This window comes from Diaphorina citri, unplaced genomic scaffold (genome assembly GCF_000475195.1).
Source record: "Diaphorina citri unplaced genomic scaffold, Diaci psyllid genome assembly version 1.1 scaffold1137, whole genome shotgun sequence".
In the NCBI taxonomy this organism is placed as follows: Eukaryota; Metazoa; Arthropoda; class Insecta; order Hemiptera; family Psyllidae; genus Diaphorina; species Diaphorina citri.
Window position 1 is genome coordinate 76,574 of NW_007378566.1, and position 24,095 is coordinate 100,668.

Here is a 24,095-nt window from a genome sequence, read left to right on the forward strand (position 1 = left end):
GTAAACAAAATATCTCGAGAACGGTAAGAGCTAGAGACTTGAAATTGTATGTAGCTGTCAAATGTGAGAATGCGACACGAAACTTTTGGTTAAGACCGATGCAACGCTTGGCGGCATTTTACCGCTTTTTGGCGGTTTTCGGTGTAATTTAACAATGGCGACACGAAACTTTTAGTTAAGATCGGTGCAACGCTTGGCGGCATTTTGCCGCTTTTTGGCGGTTTTGGACAAGAATGCAACACTAAACGTTTGGTTGAGATATGTATGTACTGCGGTTGGCGTTATTTTGACCGCTTTTTGGCGGTTTTCGAGAGTTTTTTGGCGGTTTTCAGCTATACCGACTAAACGGTTAGAGATATTGTAAAAAGTAAGGTAAAAGAACACTCAAATAAGCATCATTTAATAGGATAAGGAAAGTCGTGTGATGTTCACTCCAGATTTTTAATATTTTTAATCAAATACCTACTCGCTCTACATTTAATTATGTTCTTTACTAGATTAATTTAGTGCGTTTTAATTGACACTGACGAAGAGTGTGTATCACTTTGTAAATCTGACACGAAACCAAAAAGATTTTTACTAACGAATAATAATCAAATTTCTGCATCTTCCTCCAACATCAGAAGTTGCAATATTTTCTAAAACTAGACAGTTTTTAAGTGAGAAATGCGGTTTCGATTTATATGAACGCCCGACATCTCTGGTGTGTATGCAATGTGCCATACTTAATGTATATCTCTGAGTTCTTTGTACTATAGTTCTTAACTACACTCGAGTCCAAATTGGTGATTCTCATGATTTTTTTTATTATCTCAGAAAAAACTATAAAAATTAAAAAAAATATTGAGACTAAAACGAAGAAAATGCGTCGAAACAAATCTGAGGATTCAGTGCTAGATCAAAATGTTTGTGCTACACACCTTTCTGCTGACGGTAATTTTTTTTCCACGAAATATTGGGAGTCTAAAAATTCGTAGACTTCCGTCATACTTCCCTAAAACTTTAAAAATATTACCACCTTTTCTTGTGTGGTTACTTCAGACACAGTTCCAATGTTAGATAGCCTAGTTACCCTAGTACGTGTAGTTATTTTCACGATTCTTGTTTGACGAAACTGGAAGAAAGCAACTTTCTCAGAAACGTAGGAAAATGTTGACCTAATTTTTTTCACGAAAGATGGGGAGTCTAAAAATTCGTAGACTTCCGTCATACTTCCCTAGAACTTTAAAAATATTACCACCTTTTCTTGTGTGGTTACTTCAGACACAGTTCCAATGTTAGATAGCCTAGTACGTGTAGTTATTTTCACGATTCTTGGTTTGAAGAAACTGGAAGAAAGCAACTTTCTCAGAAACGTAGGAAAATATTGACCTAATGCAAAGATACACTCGTAACAAAACTACCTACTAGATATTGGAAACTGTACATCCTAGAATAAAAGGTCCTGTTTAAAAAGGTGTTGTAATGGAACGTCCATTTAGAACTGACAGCTTAATCTTTAGGACACTTTATCTTCTTTTGCTGTTACCCTATAAGGAAAGTATTGACAAATCTCAACTCGTAATTTCGATTCAAAGACACCTAGTATATTTTTGGCTCAGTGAGGAACAACTATGATCTTGGCAGCATGGTGGAGACAAATTTTCATCGATATAAAATGCCAAATTTAATTATATCAAAGAGGAGAGGAGGTTGTCAAGTCACTACTCATCATTTAAAGCGCTTCTCAAAGTTGTCGCTACCGCGGCAAGAGACAAATTTTCATCAATATAATGCCAAATTTAATTATATCAAAGAGGAGAGGAGGTTGTCAAGTGTCAAGTCACTACTCATCATTTAAAGCGCTTCTCAAAGTTGTCGCCACCGCGGCACACTATTCAAGATTTTTATTCTTCCGCGGCATTCCAAATCTTACGGAACACCAGAGTGCCGCGGAACACAGTTTGAGAAGCACTGAATTAAATAGGTGGGAAGAAGAGAAGAAAGCTAAGGGCAGGAACTATTAGGAAAGTACTGACAAATCTCAACTCGTAATTTCGATTCAAAGACACCTAGTATATTTTTGGCTCAGTGAGGAACAACTATGATCTTGGCAGCATGGTCACCGCGGCACACTATTCAAGATTCTTATTCTTCCGCGGCATTCCAAATCTTACGGAACACCAGAGTGCCGCGGAACACAGTTTGAGAAGCACTGCATTAAATAGGTGGGAAGAAGAGAAGAAAGCTAAGAGCAGGAAGAACGAGAGTAACTGAAAGCTTAGTCAGATGTCACTTATCCAAAGTGACGTTTTCGTAATACCTACAAGGTTAAGGCAGATTGGATAACTTGAATAACTATACATACTTTACAGCTTTACACACAGAAGTACGTTTTACAGAAGAGATCATACCCGAATTACCCGAACTTTTAGCCTCCCTCCTGTCTCTATGGAGTTCAAACAACCTATGTAATTTAGTCGAAAGTCACTCATCCAGATACACGCCCCGAAACAAATCTGAGGATTCAGTGCTAGATCAAAATGTTTGTGCTACACACCTTTCTGCTGACGGTAAGTGTATTTGAAAAAATTACCTATACCTATTAAAAAGAAATGGACTTTTTTTCAGTGTGATTTCTCAATTATTTAGCCTTAAGATACCATGTTTTTTACTTACAATTACACGATGCGCATTTCGATCATTGTACAAAATTAACCTAATATTACGCCATGTAATCATGTTAATGTTACAATCGCTGTTTTATTTTTGATATTATTTTTACAATTTACTGCGACAATAGACAATAAATTAAATATTTTTATTCAAAGTCTTTTATGTACACTGTTCTTATAGCAATAAGTAAACGAAACCAAATCATCGATTATAAATATAATCAGCCAAAAGTTGAAGCCAAAAGGTATATTTTTCAATAAATTAAAAATTTGTGCAACAAAAGTATAATAGGTAATTATGCAGTTTCGATTTATATGAACGCCCGACATCTCTGATGTGTATGCAATGTGCCATACATAACGTATATCTCTGAGTTCTTTGTACTTTAGTTCTTAACTACACTCGAGTCCAAGTCAAGACATAATAATCAACCAATCAAATCATGAATCCTTTGTGGTAAAGCAAAGCTTTATTACAACTTTAGTGTATAACTAAGTGCCTCCTTTGCAGTCAATTTTCGCATTTCAAAATAATCTTTTTACATTGATAATGCCGCCACTGGTCGCTACTCGATTAAAGTACCTACTCAAGACATACAATACTCGTATTAATGCACTTTTAGAAGACCATTTATAGGGTTCTCACCAATTCAGTAAGAATCTATATAGGTACGAAATTTAGTGGGATTTGTCTATCAGCTTTTCAAAGTAACTTTTCGTAGCTTCGACAAATTAGTCAAACGAACATCTTCAATTATGTCTAATCTATCATTCTTTTCCATTCCAAAATGTCTATTATGCATTTACGATTTTATGTAAAAACTCCGGACATTAACAACACCTTCATAATAAGCCGCTTTGTAAATTATTGGTATTGACATTTCCGCATATGTAAATTGATTTTTGTGTTCTACAATGGACTCAGGTCGATATTTACTTGGTGTATTAGTAGCATATGAGGTGATATGACAAGGTCGGAAGGGGGCTATTCTCGGCTGAGTTAGTATGATCTGTTAATGTGTTATGGACTTGGTGAATTTGGGATTTAGGTGTCAAGATCAAAGCAAGGCGATATACTCATCTCATTGAGCCTTCAGCTCTACCTCAGTCAGGTCAGTATATCATTGGGGGGTGCAGCCAGAGGCGGTAACACGTTAAATGCACCAGTTATCCATTGATCATTGAAGTTTTAGTTGTGCGTGGTTAGTATCCGGATGGTTGATCATGTGAGCAATAGCGTGCTGATATGCAGGCTTTTCTCGGCCCCACTAAGGTTGGGTGAGGTCAAAGTTTGGGTGGAAGAGCTCCTTCAGAATCCTGCCACATAAAAGAAATCGCAAAAAAAAAGTGATTTGGCGGGTAGTTTGTCAGCAAATGGAGGGTAAAATCCCATCACTAAAGACTTGATAAGTTAAAAGGCTTTAAACTTGGACCCTCTTGCTGTAAGCTAACTTGGCCCACATACAGGTACAATTAAATAAGCATGCACCTTTGTAACTTTGTTTGGATAAGTGGGTAGTAATACTAAATGGGGTTGTAAACCCTATTTAGTATTACTTTTAACTATTACTAATTTTCAACAGTAGTTCTGAGGGTAATTATGCAGAAGTCACATCCGTGGAAAAGAAAAGCTCCTTTTTGTATTTAACCTAACCCTATAATAACACTAATCACTGCTCTATTTGTGAAAACTCCTTTCTTGCGTTTGACCTAACCCTATAATAACACTGGTCACTGCTTGTCTGTGCCAGTTCCTTTGGTAGCAATATTCCACGGACTTGACTTCTGCACAAGTACCGTTCTGAGATTAATGGTCAACCCAAGACAGGGGTTTTAACCTTCATTCATCAACTAGCTACCCAGTGCTCACATTGACCCAACCAGCCAGATTTAGAACCAGGAATAGCAGCTCAGCATTCAAGCCATTCTACCACTTTGCAACTTTGCATGAACAAACAGTATACACTTACCTTGGCTGGATGAAGGTGTAGGTTTTCCCGTTGTTTTGTAGTCAATAAACCGATGAATTCTTATTTAGAAATCTTTTTAAATATTTTCTAAAACTAGACAGTTTTTAAGTGAGAAAACATGTAAACTGCTTTCTGACAGTGTTATTATCTAATTTGTAATCATGATAATTACACCGGTATGCATTGATCATCATGTTAACCCATCCCCAGAAACCTATTTTTACATGGTTTTATTTGAGATCACTGTTGGGTCAAATCTTTTAACCAACTTTGAGCCACTTTTACTGGGCCGATTGACTTGAAATTTAGTATATTGACAGAGATTACAAGCCCATGTGGATTACAATAGTATGTTCTGTCAAAAAATTTGAAATTTTACGAAATAAAACCATGTTTTCATACAAATTAATTTTAAAGAGATGTATTTTTCGACCAATGTACTATCATTTTCCTGTAATCTTTCTTTCTTTCTTTACCTACTTTTTTTCTTCATTTGTTTTTATGTACTTAAACTTGTATGTAAGATATTTTTGTTGAACAAAATAAGAAAAAAATATAGGTAATTAAAAAAAAAGTCGAAATCCTCTCAGACCCAAATTGTTTGTGTGCCCCAAAAGTAGGACCTAATTGAAGCTCTTTAGAGATCGAAATTGGTCGAATTTTCAAATGAGATAAACTTTCTTGTCCACCTGTTCGTATTGTTAAAACGCCCCAAAGGGGAAAAAATCCTGGTTATCACCACTTAGTTCCTGTTAAACACACAAGATAACCTTAGCAGGTTAAACACACAAGCTATCATGTTAATGGTACTGTCACTTCCTAGTGAAAAATTGCAATCGCTCCAAAACATCACCCATGTTTCTTGTCTAGTGTGAAGGAGGAGGGGGGAATTTTCCGCAGTTTTGTAAACAACAAAACAACAAATATGTCTAATAGGAAACAAATTCGAACAAACTCGTCCAAAACTGCACTTAGCTAGTAATCAGTTTCCATGTCAAATAATCAAATTTTGATGGTCAAAATAAACGCCAACAGTCATTTTTCACGTTAAAATTTGGACGAAAAAAAAGCACGTTAGCAGTCAGTTTTCTCGGAAAATTTTCGGGGGCTAAAAATAACGCCTGCATCATCAGCGTTTAAATGAATCATTTGTGGTAAAGCAAAGCTTTATTACAACTTTAGTGTCTAACTAAGTACCTCCTTTGCAGTCAATTTTCGCATTTCAAAATAATCTTTTTACATTGATAATGCCGCCACTGGTCGCTACTCGATTAAAGTACCGACTCAAGACAAAAAATACTCGTATTAATGCACTTTTAGAAGGCCATTTATAGGGTTCTCACCAATTCAGTAAGAATCTACATAGGTACGAGATTTAGTGGGATTTGTCTATCAGCTTTTCAAAGTAACTTTTCGTAGCTTCGACAAATTAGTCAAACGAACATCTTCAATTATGTCTAAGACTTCATTTGCTTGGTATCTTGCGTGGTTCATAATGAAAATCTGATCATGAGGTTTCTACATTCTACAACGTGCTAATCCTATTGAAGCGTAGATTTGACTACAAAGCAAGAATACTACGTACAATATTGTACCAGTAGTGTAGAAAATGAAGAGATTCCTTCGCGGGGGGACATGTGCCACAGACACGAAACATCGGTGATGACTTGATGAACAATGGAGCATGGAGCATACGAGTATACTCTCCATTCTGCTCATATGAGATGAAAAAATGGTTTCCTTTTTTCTTCGCTTCTTCCCGTGTTCAGACGGGGTCGGCGTTTTTCGTCAGCCTCTCAATCAGGCCTGGGGTGATTGCTTTGGGCTGATATTGGGTTTTGGCTACACATACCGCGGCACACTATTTAAGATTCTTATTCTTCCGCGGCATTCCAAATCTTACGGCACACCAGAGTGCCGCGGAACACAGTTTGAGAAGCACTGCATTAAATAGGTGGGAAGAAGAGAAGAAAGCTAAGGGCAGGAAGAACGAGAGTAACTGAAAGCTTAGTCAGATGTCACTTATCCAAAGTGACGTTTTCGTAATACAAGGTTAAGGCAGATTGGATAACTTGAATAACTATACATACTTTACAGCTTTACACACAGAAGCACGTTTTACAGAAGAGATCATACCCGAACTTTTAGCCTCCCTCCTGTCTCTATGGAGTTCAAACAACCTATGTAATTTAGTCGAAAGTTTACAGCTTTACACACAGAAGTAGATACGTTTTACAGAAGAGATCATACCCGAACTTTTAGCCTCCCTCCTGTCTCTATGGAGTTCAAACAACCTATGTAATTTAGTCGAAAGTCACTCATCCAGATACACGCCTCACTCGAAGTTTCTTAACTTTAACGTTCAGCGACTGGTGCAATCTAACCAAAATAGAATATGCGGTTTCGGGCTACACAAATTTCACGAGTGGATGCCCTTCGCACTCAAAATTTCTTCTTTAATAGGTATGGAAAAGTTCAGGCTGGTATTCTCACTGTTTAGGGTCCCGCAGACAGCATGAGATGAAAAAAGGTAGTTTTACCTATTCTATTTTATATTTTTAAAAATTTTCATCACTAATAAGGAAAAATCTAGTTTCTCGATCACAGATTCATAGAATGTCTAACAGCATCCAATATTCCAATCCCACTATTTGCCCTAGACGTAGCACATTTTTCTGCGACCGCGACACAACGATTTCGAACCCGGCACTTCCTGTGACACTTACCAGTGCATATTTACAAAAGATACCCTAATACAAGTACCTACCTATTATTTTTTCAGTCTATTATATGAAACCAGTCTGTCCTTGACAGCAGTACATCGTAGAAAAATACTCAATTGTCCCACATACGCGGTGTTTCAACATAAACCAATTTCAGTCTGACATCAACAAAGGCGAGTGTCTCTTTCGCATATTCTCTGACATGATAATAACCTACGTTTGTCAGTTTTATGAGTGATGGACTTGGTTCTGTTATATAGACATAGGAAACGACAAATGGTTCTGAATGAAAAACGTCAAACGTCTTTTTTTTATAACTTAAGTAAATAAGCCCACATAAACTAAAATTACAGCGTAAATGAACAAAAAATACAACGATATTTTGTTTTTACTTCCAAATAAACATTGAGACATAATTGACTATATCACACTTTTTCTGGAAGTTAAAACTACGTGTGTATGTAAAAACACTTAAAAATATTACAAAAATGTATTGACAGTAGTGCTGAACTGAATTGAAAATTTTCTGAAAAGTTGCCAATGATTTCCTTCTTAGAACAAGGGAAGAAATAAATTAATCGCGTCCATTTTTACAATATAAAAAAAAAACACATAATTAATCCAAGTACGAGTATGTAGGGACCTATTACCTACTGTATCTAATTTTGTACAACTTAAATAATTTAGAAGGAAGTACCTTATTTTCGAGATTTTTTATGAAGCTACCCATTTGGAGATCACAAAAGACCAGCCATGCTCGGTCTGTCCAAAAATCCGAACGTGTCTGGCGGAAAAAGCTTGCGATTCCAGTCTTCTAATCTGAGAGCCTCCTAGCCTAGAAGTTGAGATCTCTTTCCGCCACACACGGTCCGACACAGAAAAAAACTTTTTTTTTTTTACCGCTTATTCAAGTTGAGCTACTTGTTGAGGTGTATTTAAATTAACTTATTTGAAGAGAATTCGCAAGGGGGTGTTAATCCCCAGACTAGTTATAAGTTTACCTGCGGAACCAGTATCTTAGGTAAGACCAGACCTCAGCGTGTTGCACGTTACAATCATATGTCGCTGATGAAAGCGATGACGATGTTGTCGATGTTTTATAAGTGCCGTCGTAAGCCGCTTGATGAGAAAGACCATGGTTGCCAAAATGAAGACTAGGCCTAGGATAACCATGGATTTAGGGGATGATAGCGGGTTCAAAACTTGAAAATGGTTGATATTGTTGTTACCTCGTTATGGGAGTTTTTTTCCAGAGATTTTTAGGGGAGTGCAATACCTCCATACTTTTCATATTGAACCTCTTAGAAAATCAGAATTGAAAAAGATATTATGAAAACAAGTTGACACTAGAGAGAATGTGGAGGGAAAGAATAGAAACAGGCAGTAGGTCTAGTGATAAAAACTAAGTAGAAACGCACTCGTCATTTGTCTTTTGGAAGGCTTAAACAAGCTTCTTTGTCTGCAAGCAAGACGCCTGAAAAGCTGAAGGGTCAAAACAAAATCACCAGCGCTATTACATGATTAAAAGTACCGCGTATCAATCGTGAAGTTAAGTATCGTCGTACGTGGTTTTTATCTGAACAGGTGACTATCTGGGCACACTGTTTTCCACCATGTAGAAGAAACATTTCTCTTCCCCTGCATAGGTTGTCACTCTTCGAATAAAAGGCTTTTCATTTGACTTTCTCAATTGTTACCTTATCAGAGGCTCTCTCCTTTGCTGGTCTTTATATCAAAAGCTTTTCATTTGATTTCGGCTAATGTTACCTTATCAGGAGCTTTATCAGACATCAGAGGTTCTCTCCTTTGCTACTCGTTTGATCGAGCTAATCTTTTAACGAAAAGATTCAAAGGCTTCTCATTTGGCTTTCTCCAACCTGGAATTTCCTCAGTTGCTTTTCTTGTCTTTTCCGATTTTCTTTTTCTCTTCTTCCACCACTTCGTTAGATTCCGCGGTCATATCGGAATTTTCATCCAGTCTTCGTTTATCAACAGGATATAGCCTGGAAAAAAGTAAACAAGGGAATGTATTACATGACTAATTCTCTAAAGTCCGGGGGGGTATACCTAAAAAACTGATTACACAAAATTCAACTGATTGGCCATAAGGAGTGCGAAAATTAGCTGACTGACCATAAGGCAATATGCAAAACGGCGGTTTACATCGTTAAGCGAAAGAAAATTTCGGAAAAGTTGTACCATTTTTCAGTAGTACAGGAAAAACCACTTTCGGGATCGTAAAACTCAACTGATTGGCAATAAGGAATACGAAAATTAGCTGACTGACCTCCAGGCAATATGCAAAACAGCGGTTTACATCGTTTGGGTCCTATTTTTTGCAGGTTTATCTCTCTGTCTCCCTAGGAAAATAGGAAGTTTCTTTTTATTTCCTCAGACTTGTCTTCTAACATAGGTACTTTCACAGTTACAGGTTATTCCTGAACTGACGAGTTTTAGGATCTAAGATGCTAGATTGACTATTAAGGTATTTTCTCTGAATATTAGCTTGCCACTTGCCAAGTGTTGGTATAACATATTGACCTCTTGTCAGGTACCTGACGTCTTGATTTGGTTGCCTTGGGTTAGAGTGAGTACCTGTTAATTTTTGGTGATAATAACTGAAGTGGGTAACTGACCTATGGGCGTGCAAAGACTGCTAAGTGCTTTGGTTGACAAGTATTAAGTAAGTTTGTAACAAGCAGGGTATGATATAGACACTTACCACTATTTTGAGTGAACATTCAATTCCAATAAGTAGAAATACATGGTGTGAGGATCTAGTCTAGATCAGGGAAAGAGGGGATAAGAGATTCTTTAGTTCCCAACTTTTCTTGCTGGGAAATTCTTCTTTTTCGGCTTTTCCTTTCCAGTTTTCAGAAAAAAAAATATTCCCCTCGAACCTCGAACAAATCGCAGAGCCGGCACTGCATTTCAAAAATAAAACCAAAACAATATTTTACCCGAAAAATCCTATCCTTATCTTTCCACTTTTTGAAATCCTAGGTGCCCTGACCCAGGTTTTCCACTTTTTGAAAAGGAAGAATATGGGTAAATAGGTACAAGTAGGTATCTGCTTGTACCAACTTTTGCTTAATTTTTTGAGGGTTTCAAATTCTGTCTCTCCATTCCGGTGATTTTAAGGGAAAAACCAATCACGCAATATTAGTTCCCAAATTTACGTCATTTACGCTATTTTTCCAGGTTTGCCTCGTGGTATCACGAGTGTGTGCCGGTTATGAAGTGATCAACAATGAAATTATCGAGCGTATCGATCTGGATAACTCCCAGGACTTGCAACATCTGGCAACATCCAGTGTGAAGACAACTCCTAAAATCAACCATCATGTTGAGGAGAAGCCTCGAGAGGACTTGAATAGTGTGCAAGCTTCTCAGGATAGTTTGGGTAAGTACGCGGATTCGATTCCCGCCCCGGGCGAAATTTTTCATAAACAGTTAAGTAAGTTTCGTGGTAAGATCATTGGCCAGCCGTAAGTTTCGTTCTTGTAATAGCTGGCTTTCTTCTACCCCTCCGTCTTTGTTTGATTTTGGGACGATAATACCTAACTCCGTTGTTAAGGTTTCTTCAAAAAAAAAAAAAAAAAAAGGTTTTTAGATTTGTGTAATAGGTACAGTAGTACGTGTAGTTATTTTCACGATTCTTGTTTGACGAAACTGGAAGAAAGCAACTTTCTCAGAAACGTAGGAAAATGTTGACCTAATGCAAAAATACACTCGTAACAAAACTACCTACTAGATATTGGAAACTGTACATCCTAGAATAAAAGGTCCTGTTTAAAAAGGTGTTGTAATGGAAATCATTTTTTTCACGAAAGATTGGGAGTCTAAAAATTCGTAGACTTCCGTCATACTTCCCTAAAACTTTAAAAATATTACCACCTTTTCTTGGGTGGTTACTTCAGACACAGTTCCAATGTTAGATAGCCTAGTACGTGTAGTTATTTTCACGATTCTTGTTTGACGAAACTGGAAGAAAGCAACTTTCTCAGAAACGTAGGAAAATGTTGACCTACATCAACCCAGCATCGTCTATGCAGCCATCCAAGCCATGCCACACATCATGACCAGAGACGATAAATCAGAAGAGACCGACAAAGCCAAAGTCAAATCCGTCACCATCCTACAAGAAGAGAAACCTCAGGATATCAAGAAAGAAGAATACATTAAGAAACCTAACAATAAATTCGATGACCCAAGCGAAGACAAAAGCAAAGACGTCAAAGCAAAACTGTACGCTCATCTCAAACAATCGCTGCCCAAACTATACTCTCTGCTCAACGTTGAGATCACCAAGTCCAGCGGTGAGCAACCCAACGCGTCATCCGGTGAGGAAGCCACTCTGAGACACATCGATGTTCAACCGTACGCGACTATTATCGATGATGAGAAAGACCTGAAGGCGGAGCAAAGTGAACCGTATGTCGTGTACGATAAGCAAGACTACGTGAAACCCAAGCACGTACGGAAAACTGTCAAGACACACAAGATAGGAGACGAGAAGAAGAACTTTTACCCTAAACAAGACACGGTTACGCCTACCAAGGGAAAAGATGATATGGAGACAGACAACACCATATGGATTGGGTACGGACTGGGCGTTCCCGTGTATAAATATCCGTACAATTATCCGTCCTCCCTGTACGGTAGTTATTATACGTACGGGAGACCGTATAGTGGCTGGTCCAGAGGGTATACGGGACCATACTATTACGGAGACAGAACAGGGCTGGGATATACGGGATCGTACAATAATTACGGTACAGGGTACGGACCGTACGGGGGGTATTTGTAAGAATTTATTAAGTAGGAACCCAAGGAGGGTTTTCATTTGATGATCCACTGTACAATCTGTACGTCCTACAGTGAAATGAGTCCTTCAAAATGCATTTCTGAGAGGTTTGGTGATACTATAGGAGACATAAGAGTTTGATGATACTATAATGGTTTTAGCTTTCTTGTGAAGCAAAAACTGCGTTTTCTTTAATGACCCAAATTTAGGTTTTTTTTTTTAATGCTATGTCTTCTTGAAGTAGGTATTTGAACGAGCATGTACAATTAACCTAATATTACGCGATTACGCCATGTAATCATGTTAATGTTACAATCGCTATTTTATATTTGATATTATTTTTACAATTTACTGCGACAATAGACAATAAATTAAATATTTTTAAATAATATTCAAAGTCTTTTTTGTACACTGTTCTTATAGCAATAAGTAAACGAAACCAAGTCATGGATTATAAATATAATCAGCCAAAAGTTGAAGCCAAAAGGTATATTTTTCAATAAATTAAAAATTTGTGCAACAAAAGTATAATAGGTATAAACAATTTTGTTCAAAATTTAACAATGTCCAATTCACTCACTTTGAGTGATTATTGATCTTTTGATACAGTAAAACCCGTTCCCAAAATGTATTAACAACTAAAAGTACAAAATATATAGCAAGTACACAACTTAAGTAAATAAGCCCACATAAACTAATATTACAGCGTAAATGAACAAAAAATACAACAATATTTTTTTTACTTCCAAATAAACATTGAGACATAATTGACTATATCACACTTTTTCTGGAAGTTAAAACTACGTGTGTATGTAAAAACAATGAAAAATATTACAAAAATGTATTGACAATAGTGCTGAACTGGATTGAAAATTTTCTGAAAAGTTGCCAATGATTTCCTTAGAACAAGGGAAGAAATAAATTAATCGCGTCCATTTTTACAATATAAAAAAAAAAAAAAAATCACATAATTAATCCAAATACGAGTATGTAGGGACCTATTACCTACTGTATCTAATTTTGTACAACTTAAATAATTTAGAAGGAAGTACCCTATTTTCGAGATTTTTTACGAAGCTACCCATTTGGAGATCACAAAAGACCAGCCATGCTCGGTCTGTCCAAAAATCCGAACGTGTATGGCGGAAAAAGCTTGCGACTTCAGTCTTCTAATCTGAGAGCCTAGCCTAGAAGTTGAAATCTCTGTCCGCCACACACGGTCCGACAGAGAAAAAACTTCTTTTTTAACCGCTTATTCAAGTTGAGCTACTTGTTGAGGTGTATTTAAATTAACTTATTTGAAGAGAATTCGCAAGGGGGTGTTAATCCCCAGACTAGTTATAAGTTTACCTGCGGAACCAGTATGTTAGGTAAGACCAGACCTCAGCGTGCTGCACGTTACAATCATATGTCGCTGATGAAAGCGATGACGATGATGACGATGTTGTCGATGTTTTATAAGTGCCGTCGTAAGCCACTTGATGAGAAAGACCATGGTTGCCAAAATGAAGACTAGGCCTAGGATAACCATGGATTTAAGGGATGATAGCGGGTTTAAATTTCATCTGCTGCACTCCTTGGGCTGACTGGACTGTGAAATACAGAGCAAAAAGAAATCAAAGCTAAACAAAAAGTACTAATTGGAATAGAAATTTGAAAGACAGAAAAAAGAAACAAACAAAGTTTGTTTTAAATTTAAACAAACAATTTTCCCTTTAGTTCTTGTTGTTCGTTCATTTCATCATAACTATTGAACACTTTGTCTGATTTTAAGTAAAGATTTGCAGAAGCTTAACCCAGCCTCTAGGGCAGTTTGCCCCTACACCTAAGCCTTAGAGTGGGCTTTTTGTGTATAAGTAATACTTGGGCTTGTGGAATATCCCCCTCAACTTACCTCTGGGAACAATGCACAAACGCTGCCCCACAGGTTTTTCAATATGTGTGCCTGATTGTATTGATTTCCATTGATCAGGATTGTGGGAATGAAAGACACCTTGGGAGTCAGAGCATATGTCATTTTGTGGCACCCCGGACTTAGTATATTACACAAAGAATTAGTCATGTAATACATTCCCTTGTTTGCTTTTTCCAGGCTGTATCCCGTTGATAAACGAAGACTGGATGAAAATTCCGATATGACTGCGGAATCTAACGAAGTGGTGGAAGAAGAAAAAAAGAAAATCGGAAAAGACAAGAAAAGCAACTGAGGAAATTCCAGGTTGGAGAAAGCCAAATGAGAAGCTTTTGAATCTTTTCGTTAAAAGATTAGCTCGATCAAACGAGTAGCAAAGGAGGGAACCTCTGATAAAGCTCCTGATAAGGTAACATTTGCGGAAATCAAATGAAAAGCTTTTGATATAAAGACCAGCAAAGGAGAGAGCCTCTGATAAGGTAACAATTGAGAAAGTCAAACGAAAAGAATTTTATTTGGAGAGTGACAACCTACGCAGGGGAAGAGAAATGTTTCTTCTACATGGTGGAAAACAGTGTGCCCAGATAGTCACCCGTTCAGATAAAAACCACGTACGACGATACTTAACGACAACCTACGCAAAGGAAGAGAAATGTTTCTTCTACATGGTGGAAAACAGTGTGCCCAGATAGTCACCCGTTCAGATAAAAACCACGTACGACGATACTTAACTTCACGATCGATACGCGGTGCTTTTGATCATGTAAAAGCGCTGGTGATTTTGTTTGACCCTTCAGCTTTTCAGGCGTCTTGCTTGCAGACAAGCTTGTTTAAGCCTTCCAAAAGACAAATGACGAGCGCGTTTCTACTTAGTTTTTATCACTAGACCTACTGCCTGTTTCTATTCTTTCCCTCCACATTCTCTCTAGTGTCAACTTGTTTTCATAATATCTTTTTCAATGCTGATTTTCTAAGAGGCTCAATATGAAAAGTATGGAGGTATTGCACTTCCCTAAAAATCTCTGGGAAAAAAAACTCCCATAACGAGGTAACAACAATATCAACCATTTTCAAGTTTTGGTATTCCTGAAATCGACTTTTACAACTTTGTACTTCATTTTTTTTTTTTTTTTTTTTTTTTTTTGGGGGAACTGTAATTGTTGGGTCTTATCGTCATAAAGCCAGCCGTTCCCAGAACGAACCTTATCTGTTCAGGATAAAATCCGCCCCGGGTAGGAATCGACCCCACGACCTTACAAGGCAGACGCGCTACCCTCCAAGCTGTCAGTCATAACTTTTGCAAAGTGCGAAGTTTTTTTTTTTTATGAAATGCAGGCCTGTGCAGATTGTAGAATTGCAGAAGGTTCAAACTATGTAATATGGATTATTATCATTAATATTATGGGCAAGTGCACATTCTCTTCATTGTCATAGCATTCATAGCTTTATGTTTTATCAGTAACCTAGTTTGTCAGGTGTAATCTGTGATATTTCGTCTCATTAACGTTCCATATTATATTAGAGAAAAAATACATTGGTAATATTTGTAGACAGGATAGGATAAAGCCAGCCGTTCCGAGAACGAACCTTATCTGTTCAGGATAAAATCCGCCCCGGGTGGGAATCGACCCCACAACCTAGCGCTTACAAGGCAGACGCGCTACCCTCCAAGCTATCAGTCATAACTTTTGCGAAGTGCGAAGTTTTTTTTTTATGGAATGCAGGCCTATGCAGATTGCAGAATTGCAGAAGGTTCAACTCTCTTCATTATCATAGCATTCATAGCTTTATGTTTTATCGGCAACCTAGTTTGTCAGGTGTAATCTGTGATATTTCGTCTCATTAACGTTCCATATTATATTAGAGAAAAAATACATTGGTAATATTTGTAATTTAATTATTTATTGATAATTAAGTTTGTACTTTATTTTAATCTCTAGGCGTTACCTGCTATAGTGGCATCATCTAACTATACTTAGCAGATGCTAAGTATAGTTAGATGATGCCACTTGAACTTGCGTTCCTTAACTTCAGTGCTCCAATGCGAGGAAATTTATTTCTAGTCGTTGGCAAGAAGGTTTCTAATTTCGAGATCCATAAAATGGGGTTTAATTTTATCAAGATATTTTCCTGTCTTATTTTAATCAAACTCACTAGGCGTTACCTGCTATCTGCTAAGTATAGTTAGATGATGCCACTTGCACTTGCGGATACCAACCACGCGATACGTTGCTTAACTTCAGTGCTCCAATGCGAGGAAATTTATTTCTAGTCATTGGCAAGAAGGTTTCTAATTTCGAGATCCATAAAATGGGGTTTAATTTTATCAAGATATTTTCCTGTCTTATTTTAATCAAACTCACTTCCTCAGTTGCATTTTCTAAATTGATCTCATTTGTTCTAAAATCTGATCTCATTTGTTTGGTAAGTTAAAATTATTTAGAATTTTAGACGATTTCATTACACTCAACTAATAAAAGGTCCCCCGTATGAAGGTAATAGAAAGTAAAAAAAAATCATGAGTAGCTTCAAAAGTAATCTCATTTGTTCTAAAATCTGATCTCATTTGTTTGGTAAGTTAAAATTATTTAGAATTTAGACGATTTCATTACACTCAACTAATAAAAGGTCCCCCGTATGAAGGTAATAGAAAGTAAAAAAAAATCATGAGTAGCTTCAAAATTCACCACTAGATAGCGTTTTGATTGAAGATAATTTTTGAAGCGGGAATATTCAAATTTGAATTCTTTAAATTCTTTTAAAAGAACAAAAGAGGGTTTTTGTTAAAATCTAAAAATCTAATCAATTTTTATTTTTTATCAGCACGAAAAGCTGACATCATAATCAATTTTTATTGCTTAAAATAAGCAAAATTCATTCCGAAAATACTTGAAAACCAAGTTCCTTTAGCCCAATTTCCCTCTATGGCCCATATTTTCTAGTCTCAACCCCAAACTGATCAATTCTAGTGTTCAAAAGTTCAATATTTAGTTGTAAATGCAAAGAAAAACAACGTCCAATAAAATGTTTGTCCGTTCAAACATTATAAAGTGTTTTCTGTTAGCTATAGTTCTTTTTATACTGTACAAAGTAGTTGTGTTCTTGAGTGCTAAGTCAAATCCAGAGGAAGCCAAGCTTCAAGCTAAGGTAAGACTACTTATGTCATAGCCCACACCCCACTCCATCATTACTTGTCTTTTTGCATTTTAAGGCTTCCATTGGTCACTTCTTATAAACAGCTACCCACAGTAGTTGTCCTCATGAATGTGTAAAAGCTGAGTGCATCTCAAAATACAAGCTCAAAGCAAAATTATAATGGGAAAAACTGAAAAAAAAAATATCTTTTTTTTTGTAAGAGCCTAGTTAGCTTGGAGGGTAGGTGTGCCTGCCATGTAAGCACTAGGTCGCGGGTTCGATTCCCGCCTGGGGTAAACTTGATCCTAAACAGATACCATCAACTTAACTCCGTGCACAAAAAGCCCACTCTGAGACTTGGGTGTAGGGGCAAACAGCCTTAACAGTTGGGTTAAGCTTGTACCAATCTACGAAACAGATACAATTCGTTCTCGGAACGGCTGAGTTTCTCCTGTTCTGTTTTCCTTTCCGGACGATAAGACCTCCGTCAATTAAGATAGATCCTACGACGTACGATATAACGTACGTAATAACCGTAAGGAAAACATCTACCCTACCATCGATGTTGTTAGGGGGTTGATTGTATGAACTCACCATCTCTGATAGAGGTAGATAAGGAAGATGATGTCATCTCGGAAACAAGCTAGTCGATGCATGGTGGGCATTGTGATGAGAAACGCAAACACGTCGTCTATGAATGTATTGAATGCCTGGGGGAAGAAACAAAACGAAACACATGAAAATGCAATCTTTATAAAAATCTCGTGTCCAGAAAACTTTGTATTTCATGAAGCACGGTGCATTTGAAGCACAAAAAAGAAAGGACCAAAGGTACCTAGGTAATAATAACAATACCCCAGCTCTAGTATTAATGTGGTCAATTTCTCGAAGAATATCCCTGATAAAAAATCATTAATACCTCGGATGGGATTGATCCCACGATCTCTTGTGTACTAGGCGAGCGTCTTGACCACTACACCATCAAGGCTGATGGAGATTGGAGAATTAAACACAATAGTCCCCCCCCTCCAAATCCAGTGAATCCAAGGGATCCGCTGTGGGACTGGATTCGTTTGGTAGAAGAGAGGGATTCCAAAGAGAGAAGTAAAAAAACATCTCTTTGTAAGAAAAATGAAGGCAGTCCAAGAATCCAGATAATGAATCAGTCGAATCCGGATTCATTAGATTATCTTGATAAAAAAAAAACACCCCTAATTTTAATTAACCCATTCGGGCACGAAGGTTATTGCTAAAATATTACCTTGTACATGAAAGTTCTCCAGGGCAAATGAGCGACAGACTTGAGCTTGTAGTTGATAAACAGCTGCGGTAGCATGAAGATAAATCCAAACGCATACACGGCGTTCACCAAACTCCGCAACAGCCACGAGTAGACACTCTTGTGTTCTGAATACACAAACGAGTACACGGCTGTAGCGAGACACAGAGGGTATAGGATGTAGGAAAGGTATCGCATCGCTTCTAAATCGTACGCTGTAGTGCGGCGCTCGTGAGCGGACTCGGTTTTACGCACGAATCGCCACGACCGAGAGTCGAACTTGAAGATCTTCAACAGCTTCCATACCTGTGGAAGAAATTCATGGGGGTTTATTTAGACTGTTAGCTTAGGACCAGAAGTAATTTACAAGATAATTAAAAAAAAAAAAAAAACAAACTTTCGGCATTGGAAATGCTTACTTTGTAAAAAAAAAAAAAAAAAAAAAAAAAAAAAAAATTTTTAAACGGGGAGAGGGCGTGTACCAGAAATCCAGGAATCCTCTATCTATAGAGGGATTTGGATTTCTTTTTCAATTAAAGGACACCTGATAACAACACATAGCGGCGGCCACTTCATATGTAACTATTTTGTACCACCTATCTAAAAAAAAAAAAAAAAAAAAAATCGTACGCGGTGGTGGATAATTGGTGATAGAGGAACTTTAACAACTGAATTTCAACGAAATCAAATATACACACACGGTACGGTAGACAGAAAGGCCTGGACTGAGCATATCAGGTCTCTCCAGCGATTTTCAAGTTTAAAGTGTGTGGCGGGAATTCCAAGTAGAACCTACCTCAATGACACCGCTGATTCCGTTCGGTATGAGAACCAAGTAAGAGGTATTCTCATCAAGCAGATACAGAAAGACGACAATTTGACTGAAAGTTCGCCACATGACACTTCTCACGGAGATGCCCACTGTGTTTTTTCTATTCTTCCAAAAGCTCACGTCATTCTTGAACGCCAAGAAGTCGAACAGCAAATGCACAAACGACACAACCATAGTCGTGAGAAACACATACAAGTGAGTATCGGCAAACATGGACTTCACATCGTCAATTTCTTTGTCAGAAAATCCCATCTGTGCAATGCTTTTGAATGATGCTTCTACGTGCAGCATGAGACGGAGTTTCCCGTAGCTGATGGGAGAATATTTGAATTGAATTTCCATTTCATTGGTATCGGGTTTGACTTCTTTCAAGAAGGTGTTGCGGTCATTGAGAAGATTGTAGGCAACAATGGGGAGGAATTCGTTGTTGGAAATCCTGAAAAGAAAAAGACAATGAAGTATTTATAGAAATAATCAAAGGAAGAAAGAGGGAAGGAAGGGGGAAGAGAGAGGGGGAGAGAGAAGAGAGAGGGAGATAAGAGAGAGAAAAAGAGAGAAGGAGATAAGAGAGAGAGAGAGAAGAGAGGAAAGTGAGAGGGAGAGAGGGGTGAGAGAGAGAAAGAATAACTTTGGAATTTTAACCAAATTCCAATATTATTTGATCATGATGTTTCAATACCTACCTGAAATAGTTGTACAGTTCAAAAGGAATCTCCAGCCTGGGAAACTTGTGTACATCTATGAGCATATTGAATTCAATGAGAGATTTAATATGGGTTACAGGTTTTCTTGACTTTTGCTGAGGACCCTCTTCACTCAACAAATGAAAAGTTCTATCTGGAGGCAAGGCATATTTAGATAGGGGTACTTTTCTGTACACTTTGATCTCATATTGATTGCTGTGTCTTGCTAGACTGTCCCAATCCCAATTCTGATTAGGTCGGTGAGCAATGATAAACATATGCAGGAACAAAGTTCCATTCATTCTGGTCTTGTAGGGCACATTCAATTTAATATTCTCTTCAAATGCCTGATTGTAATCAAATTTCTTCTTCTCTAGAATTAATTCTACATCTCTACCAGTGGGCTTCTCTTTTACCGATGAAAATAATATTAGTTCCAGTTTAGGATTTCTCAACAAGCTTGATTTCAAACATGTTCTTTCTACGGGACAATCAGGTGGGAGGGACAGCTTGTAAATACTCCAGACGGAATGGATCATAAATCCCAGGCCCACTGAGATTACAATCTTTGATAAGGAAATATGTGATAGTATGCTCATGATTATGTCTTTCACTGGATACCTATTACTAAGAGTATTACCACAACAGCTTTGTCTTGGAAAGCATGAATCTGAAACAAGATAAGAAAAGATAAGGCCATGGGAAAACTTTGAGGAAAGTGAAACCTAACCCTTTGATTAAACAGATTTGAAATACTTTAAATTTTGAGGAAGGTAGCTTGCCTTCCTTATGGGCGCTATGGTTGTTCCATTCCCAACCAGGGTATATTTGATTTTGAGATGGTAGTAAGTCCTATTTTTTGCAGGTTTATCTCTCTGTCTCCCTAGGAAAATAGGAAGTTTCTTTTTATTTCCTCAGACTTGTCTTCTAACATAGGTACTTTCACAGTTACAGGTTATTCCTGAACTGACGAGTTTTAGGATCTAAGATGCTAGATTGACTATTAAGGTATTTTCTCTGAATATTAGCTTGCCACTTGCCAAGTGTTGGTATAACATATTGACCTCTTGTCAGGTACCTGACGTCTTGATTTGGTTGCCTTGGGTTAGAGTGAGTACCTGTTAATTTTTGGTGATAATAACTGAAGTGGGTAACTGACCTATGGGCGTGCAAAGACTGCTAAGTGCTTTGGTTGACAAGTATTAAGTAAGTTTGTAACAAGCAGGGTATGATATAGACACTTACCACTATTTTGAGTGAACATTCAATTCCAATAAGTAGAAATACATGGTGTGAGGATCTAGTCTAGATCAGGGAAAGAGGGGATAAGAGATTCTTTAGTTCCCAACTTTTCTTGCTGGGAAATTCTTCTTTTTCGGCTTTTCCTTTCCAGTTTTCAGAAAAAAAAATATTCCCCTCGAACCTCGAACAAATCGCAGAGCCGGCACTGCATTTCAAAAATAAAACGCGTGGTGTGTTGCGTGTTGCATCAACTTTTGTCGACAGTCAACTTGGCCCGGCCAACAAGACCCAACACAAGGGCCAACTAGGAACTAGGATTTTTTCATTTTGACGTGCTGCACAGTACTTTCAACTTTCAACTGTAGTAAAAATCAAGGAGCTGGTAAAAATCACGCTTTTCGAAAAGAAATCAGGTACCTACCTAAGTAGCTGTTTATTTTGTACCCTTCCCGTTCCAGAGATATGAGCAATGACCTTTCTTGTCCCTAGGCAAATGAGCAATAGAGCACACCTGCGTTTACATTTTTACAAATTTTAAAATTTCTCTGTGCTCAGTGCCGGAGCCCGAGGTCCAATGTTTACTTTTATCAGTGCGGAATTTCGAAATTTGGAGGGTAGACCGATTTTCGGAAGAAAGAAAAAAATACGAAAACAAACCGTTTTTCGGCTAATAATATTGCTATTGCTATTGTCTATTGCTATTTCTATTTCAGTCTGTCACTCAAATTGAATTTTTGGAAGGTAATTCGCTGATAAAAGCCATGTAAAATTTATTACTGATAAACGTCTGTTGTACCCTCATCTCTTATCTAAGTGCTATGCTGGAGCTGGAGACGGAATCACCAATCCCGTGAAACCAGAGATCATCAAAACTCAGGTAGTTACCTATATCCAATATCCTACCTTTTGTAATGTTCCGTTTGTGCCCAAAAACTATGAAGAAATAAAAGATATAGCACAGGTGTGTTCAGTATTTGCTCAACACAGGTAAATTAGTTGAGTGTAATTTGCTAATTGCTATTTCAATCTGTCAGTCTGTCACTCAAATTGAATTTTTGGAAGGTAATTCGCTGATAAAAGCCATGTAAAATTACTGATAAATGTCTGTTGTACCCTCATCTCTTATCTAAGTGCTATGCTGGAGCTGGAGACGGAATCACCAATCCCATGAAACTAGAGATCATCAAAACTCAGGTAGTTACCTACATATATCCAATATCCTACCTTTTGTAATGTTCCCTTTGTGCCCAAAAACTATGAAGAAATAAAAGATATAGCACAGGTGTGTTCAGTATTTGCTCAACACAGGTAAATTAGTTGAGTGTAATGTCAGGTGTATTGTGCCACTAGTAAGAAATTTACAAAATAAAGATAGCTGGCATTGATTAGAGAACTTGGATTTCACTGACTCAATATTCTCAATAATCAAACAGTTAAAATAAAGAGATACAGACAGCCAGACAGAGAAAAGGCTAAAACAAAACCTCATATTATCTATATTGTTACGGTAGGTATACCAACATGAAGGTTTGAATTTGAACAAAAATGTAGGTTTCACAAAATAAAGATAGCTGGCATTGATTAGAGAACTTGGATTTCACTGACTCAATAATCAAACAGTTAAAGAAAAGAGATACAGACAGACCAAGAAAAGGCTAAAACAAAACCTCATATTATCTATATTGTTACGGTAGGTATACCAACATGAAGGTTTGAATTTGAACAAAAATGTAGGAGAAATATCTGCATATTAATTATTTTGTCTTTTCTTCTGTTACAGATGTATCCATAGGCTACAGTTTTCTATCAACCAAAAGAACAGAGAAAAACAAATAAAAATGCCACCTAATGACATTAACAAAAGTTTAAAGAAAATCAAAATCCATTTCATTCTGGATCCAAACTATAGCTCTGAGGATGAGAGTTCCTCCGGGATTACAGTTTCCTATCAACCAAAAGAACAGAGAAAAACAAATAAAAATGCCACCCAATGACATTAACAAAAGTTTAAAGAAAATCAAAATCCATTTCATTCTGGATCCAAACTATAGCTCTGAGGATGAGAGTTCCTCCGGGATGCAAGAATGCTATGAAGAATGTGTTAGTAATAAACTACTCGTAGACTGGGTCAAAGACCCGATGGACCCAAAACACAAGTTCACAAAAAATCACATTTTTGTCTTTGAAAAGTTTTCCGGTGATTTTTATGACAAAATTGTTTCTTCTGGGACATGCTTGTAAGTATGATTATTTTCATGCCCCCAATAAATTTTCATATAATTTAGGTACCTATTTATTGTCATAGCTTAAATAAATATTAATTTATAACAGAATAACAATTTAAATCACTCAGCAGTTAAAGCTTAATGTTTTCATTAGCCAACAAAGTGTTAATGAAAAACGACTACTCTAACTCTAATGTTAAAGTTAAAAACCATTTGATTTCTTTGTTAGCAGAGTGGTGGGGCCATACTGTCTGTTCACATGCATGAACAAATCTCTGCCGATCCCACAAGTACCCACTCTTACAATGGCCATGGACCAACTCATCATTTCCTTCTCTTGTCTATCCAAAGAAATCAAGGTGGGTACCAACTAACCAACCAACCTTAGTAGTAGTGTATTGTTAGTCTAGTGGACTATGAACTCAAAAGTGGCGATTAAGAACCTTTAGCAATGTAGTAAATTCACTTGTTATTTGTATGAAAATCACCATTTGAATCAACTATGTATGAGTAGTGTAGTGATCAAAACACTTGCCTGGTAATTAGGAGAGGATTGGTTCAATACCAGACAGTGGTCAAGAAACTCAGATGGTAATACGGAGGGTGTGGCCTCATTCCCAGACAAGCCATAGA

At 37.2% G+C, this 24,095-nt stretch overlaps 2 protein-coding genes and 3 long non-coding RNA genes across 5 annotated transcripts in view; 2 read left to right on the forward strand and 3 right to left on the reverse strand.

Moving 5' to 3' along the window:
• LOC103514416 overlaps positions 1–8,538 on the reverse strand; it is a 78,150-nt gene extending 69,612 nt beyond the window's left edge. The window contains exon 1 of the long non-coding RNA XR_003392933.1: positions 8,349–8,538. This is a non-coding gene — a long non-coding RNA (uncharacterized LOC103514416). The remainder of the gene's footprint in view (positions 1–8,348) is intronic.
• LOC113469567 lies at positions 1,632–6,767 on the reverse strand. The gene is made up of 2 exons (XR_003392936.1): positions 6,473–6,767; positions 1,632–1,738 (listed from the first exon to the last, which is right to left on the reverse strand). It is a non-coding gene; the product is annotated as an uncharacterized LOC113469567 (long non-coding RNA).
• LOC113469566 lies at positions 2,691–13,713 on the forward strand. The gene is made up of 2 exons (XR_003392935.1): positions 2,691–2,946; positions 12,689–13,713. It is a non-coding gene; the product is annotated as an uncharacterized LOC113469566 (long non-coding RNA).
• Positions 8,597–21,421, reverse strand: LOC108251818 (cleft lip and palate transmembrane protein 1-like protein). Its single transcript, XM_008479292.3, has 6 exons — positions 21,241–21,421; positions 19,996–20,665; positions 19,277–19,748; positions 18,463–18,786; positions 17,796–17,911; positions 8,597–9,350 (listed from the first exon to the last, which is right to left on the reverse strand). Exons 1-6 carry the CDS (start codon positions 21,257–21,259, stop codon positions 9,236–9,238), a joined length of 1,716 nt encoding a protein of 571 aa, XP_008477514.1. The 5' UTR covers positions 21,260–21,421; the 3' UTR covers positions 8,597–9,235.
• Positions 21,422–22,250: 829 nt separating this feature from the next.
• On the forward strand, positions 22,251–23,821 carry LOC103514418 (the record flags this gene model as incomplete). Its single annotated transcript, XM_008479294.3, has 4 exons — positions 22,251–22,431; positions 23,018–23,164; positions 23,307–23,474; positions 23,695–23,821. Coding segments are annotated over exons 2-4 (384 nt in total), but the record flags the coding sequence as incomplete, so codon positions are not given.
• Between the last annotated feature and the right edge of the window lie 274 nt (positions 23,822–24,095).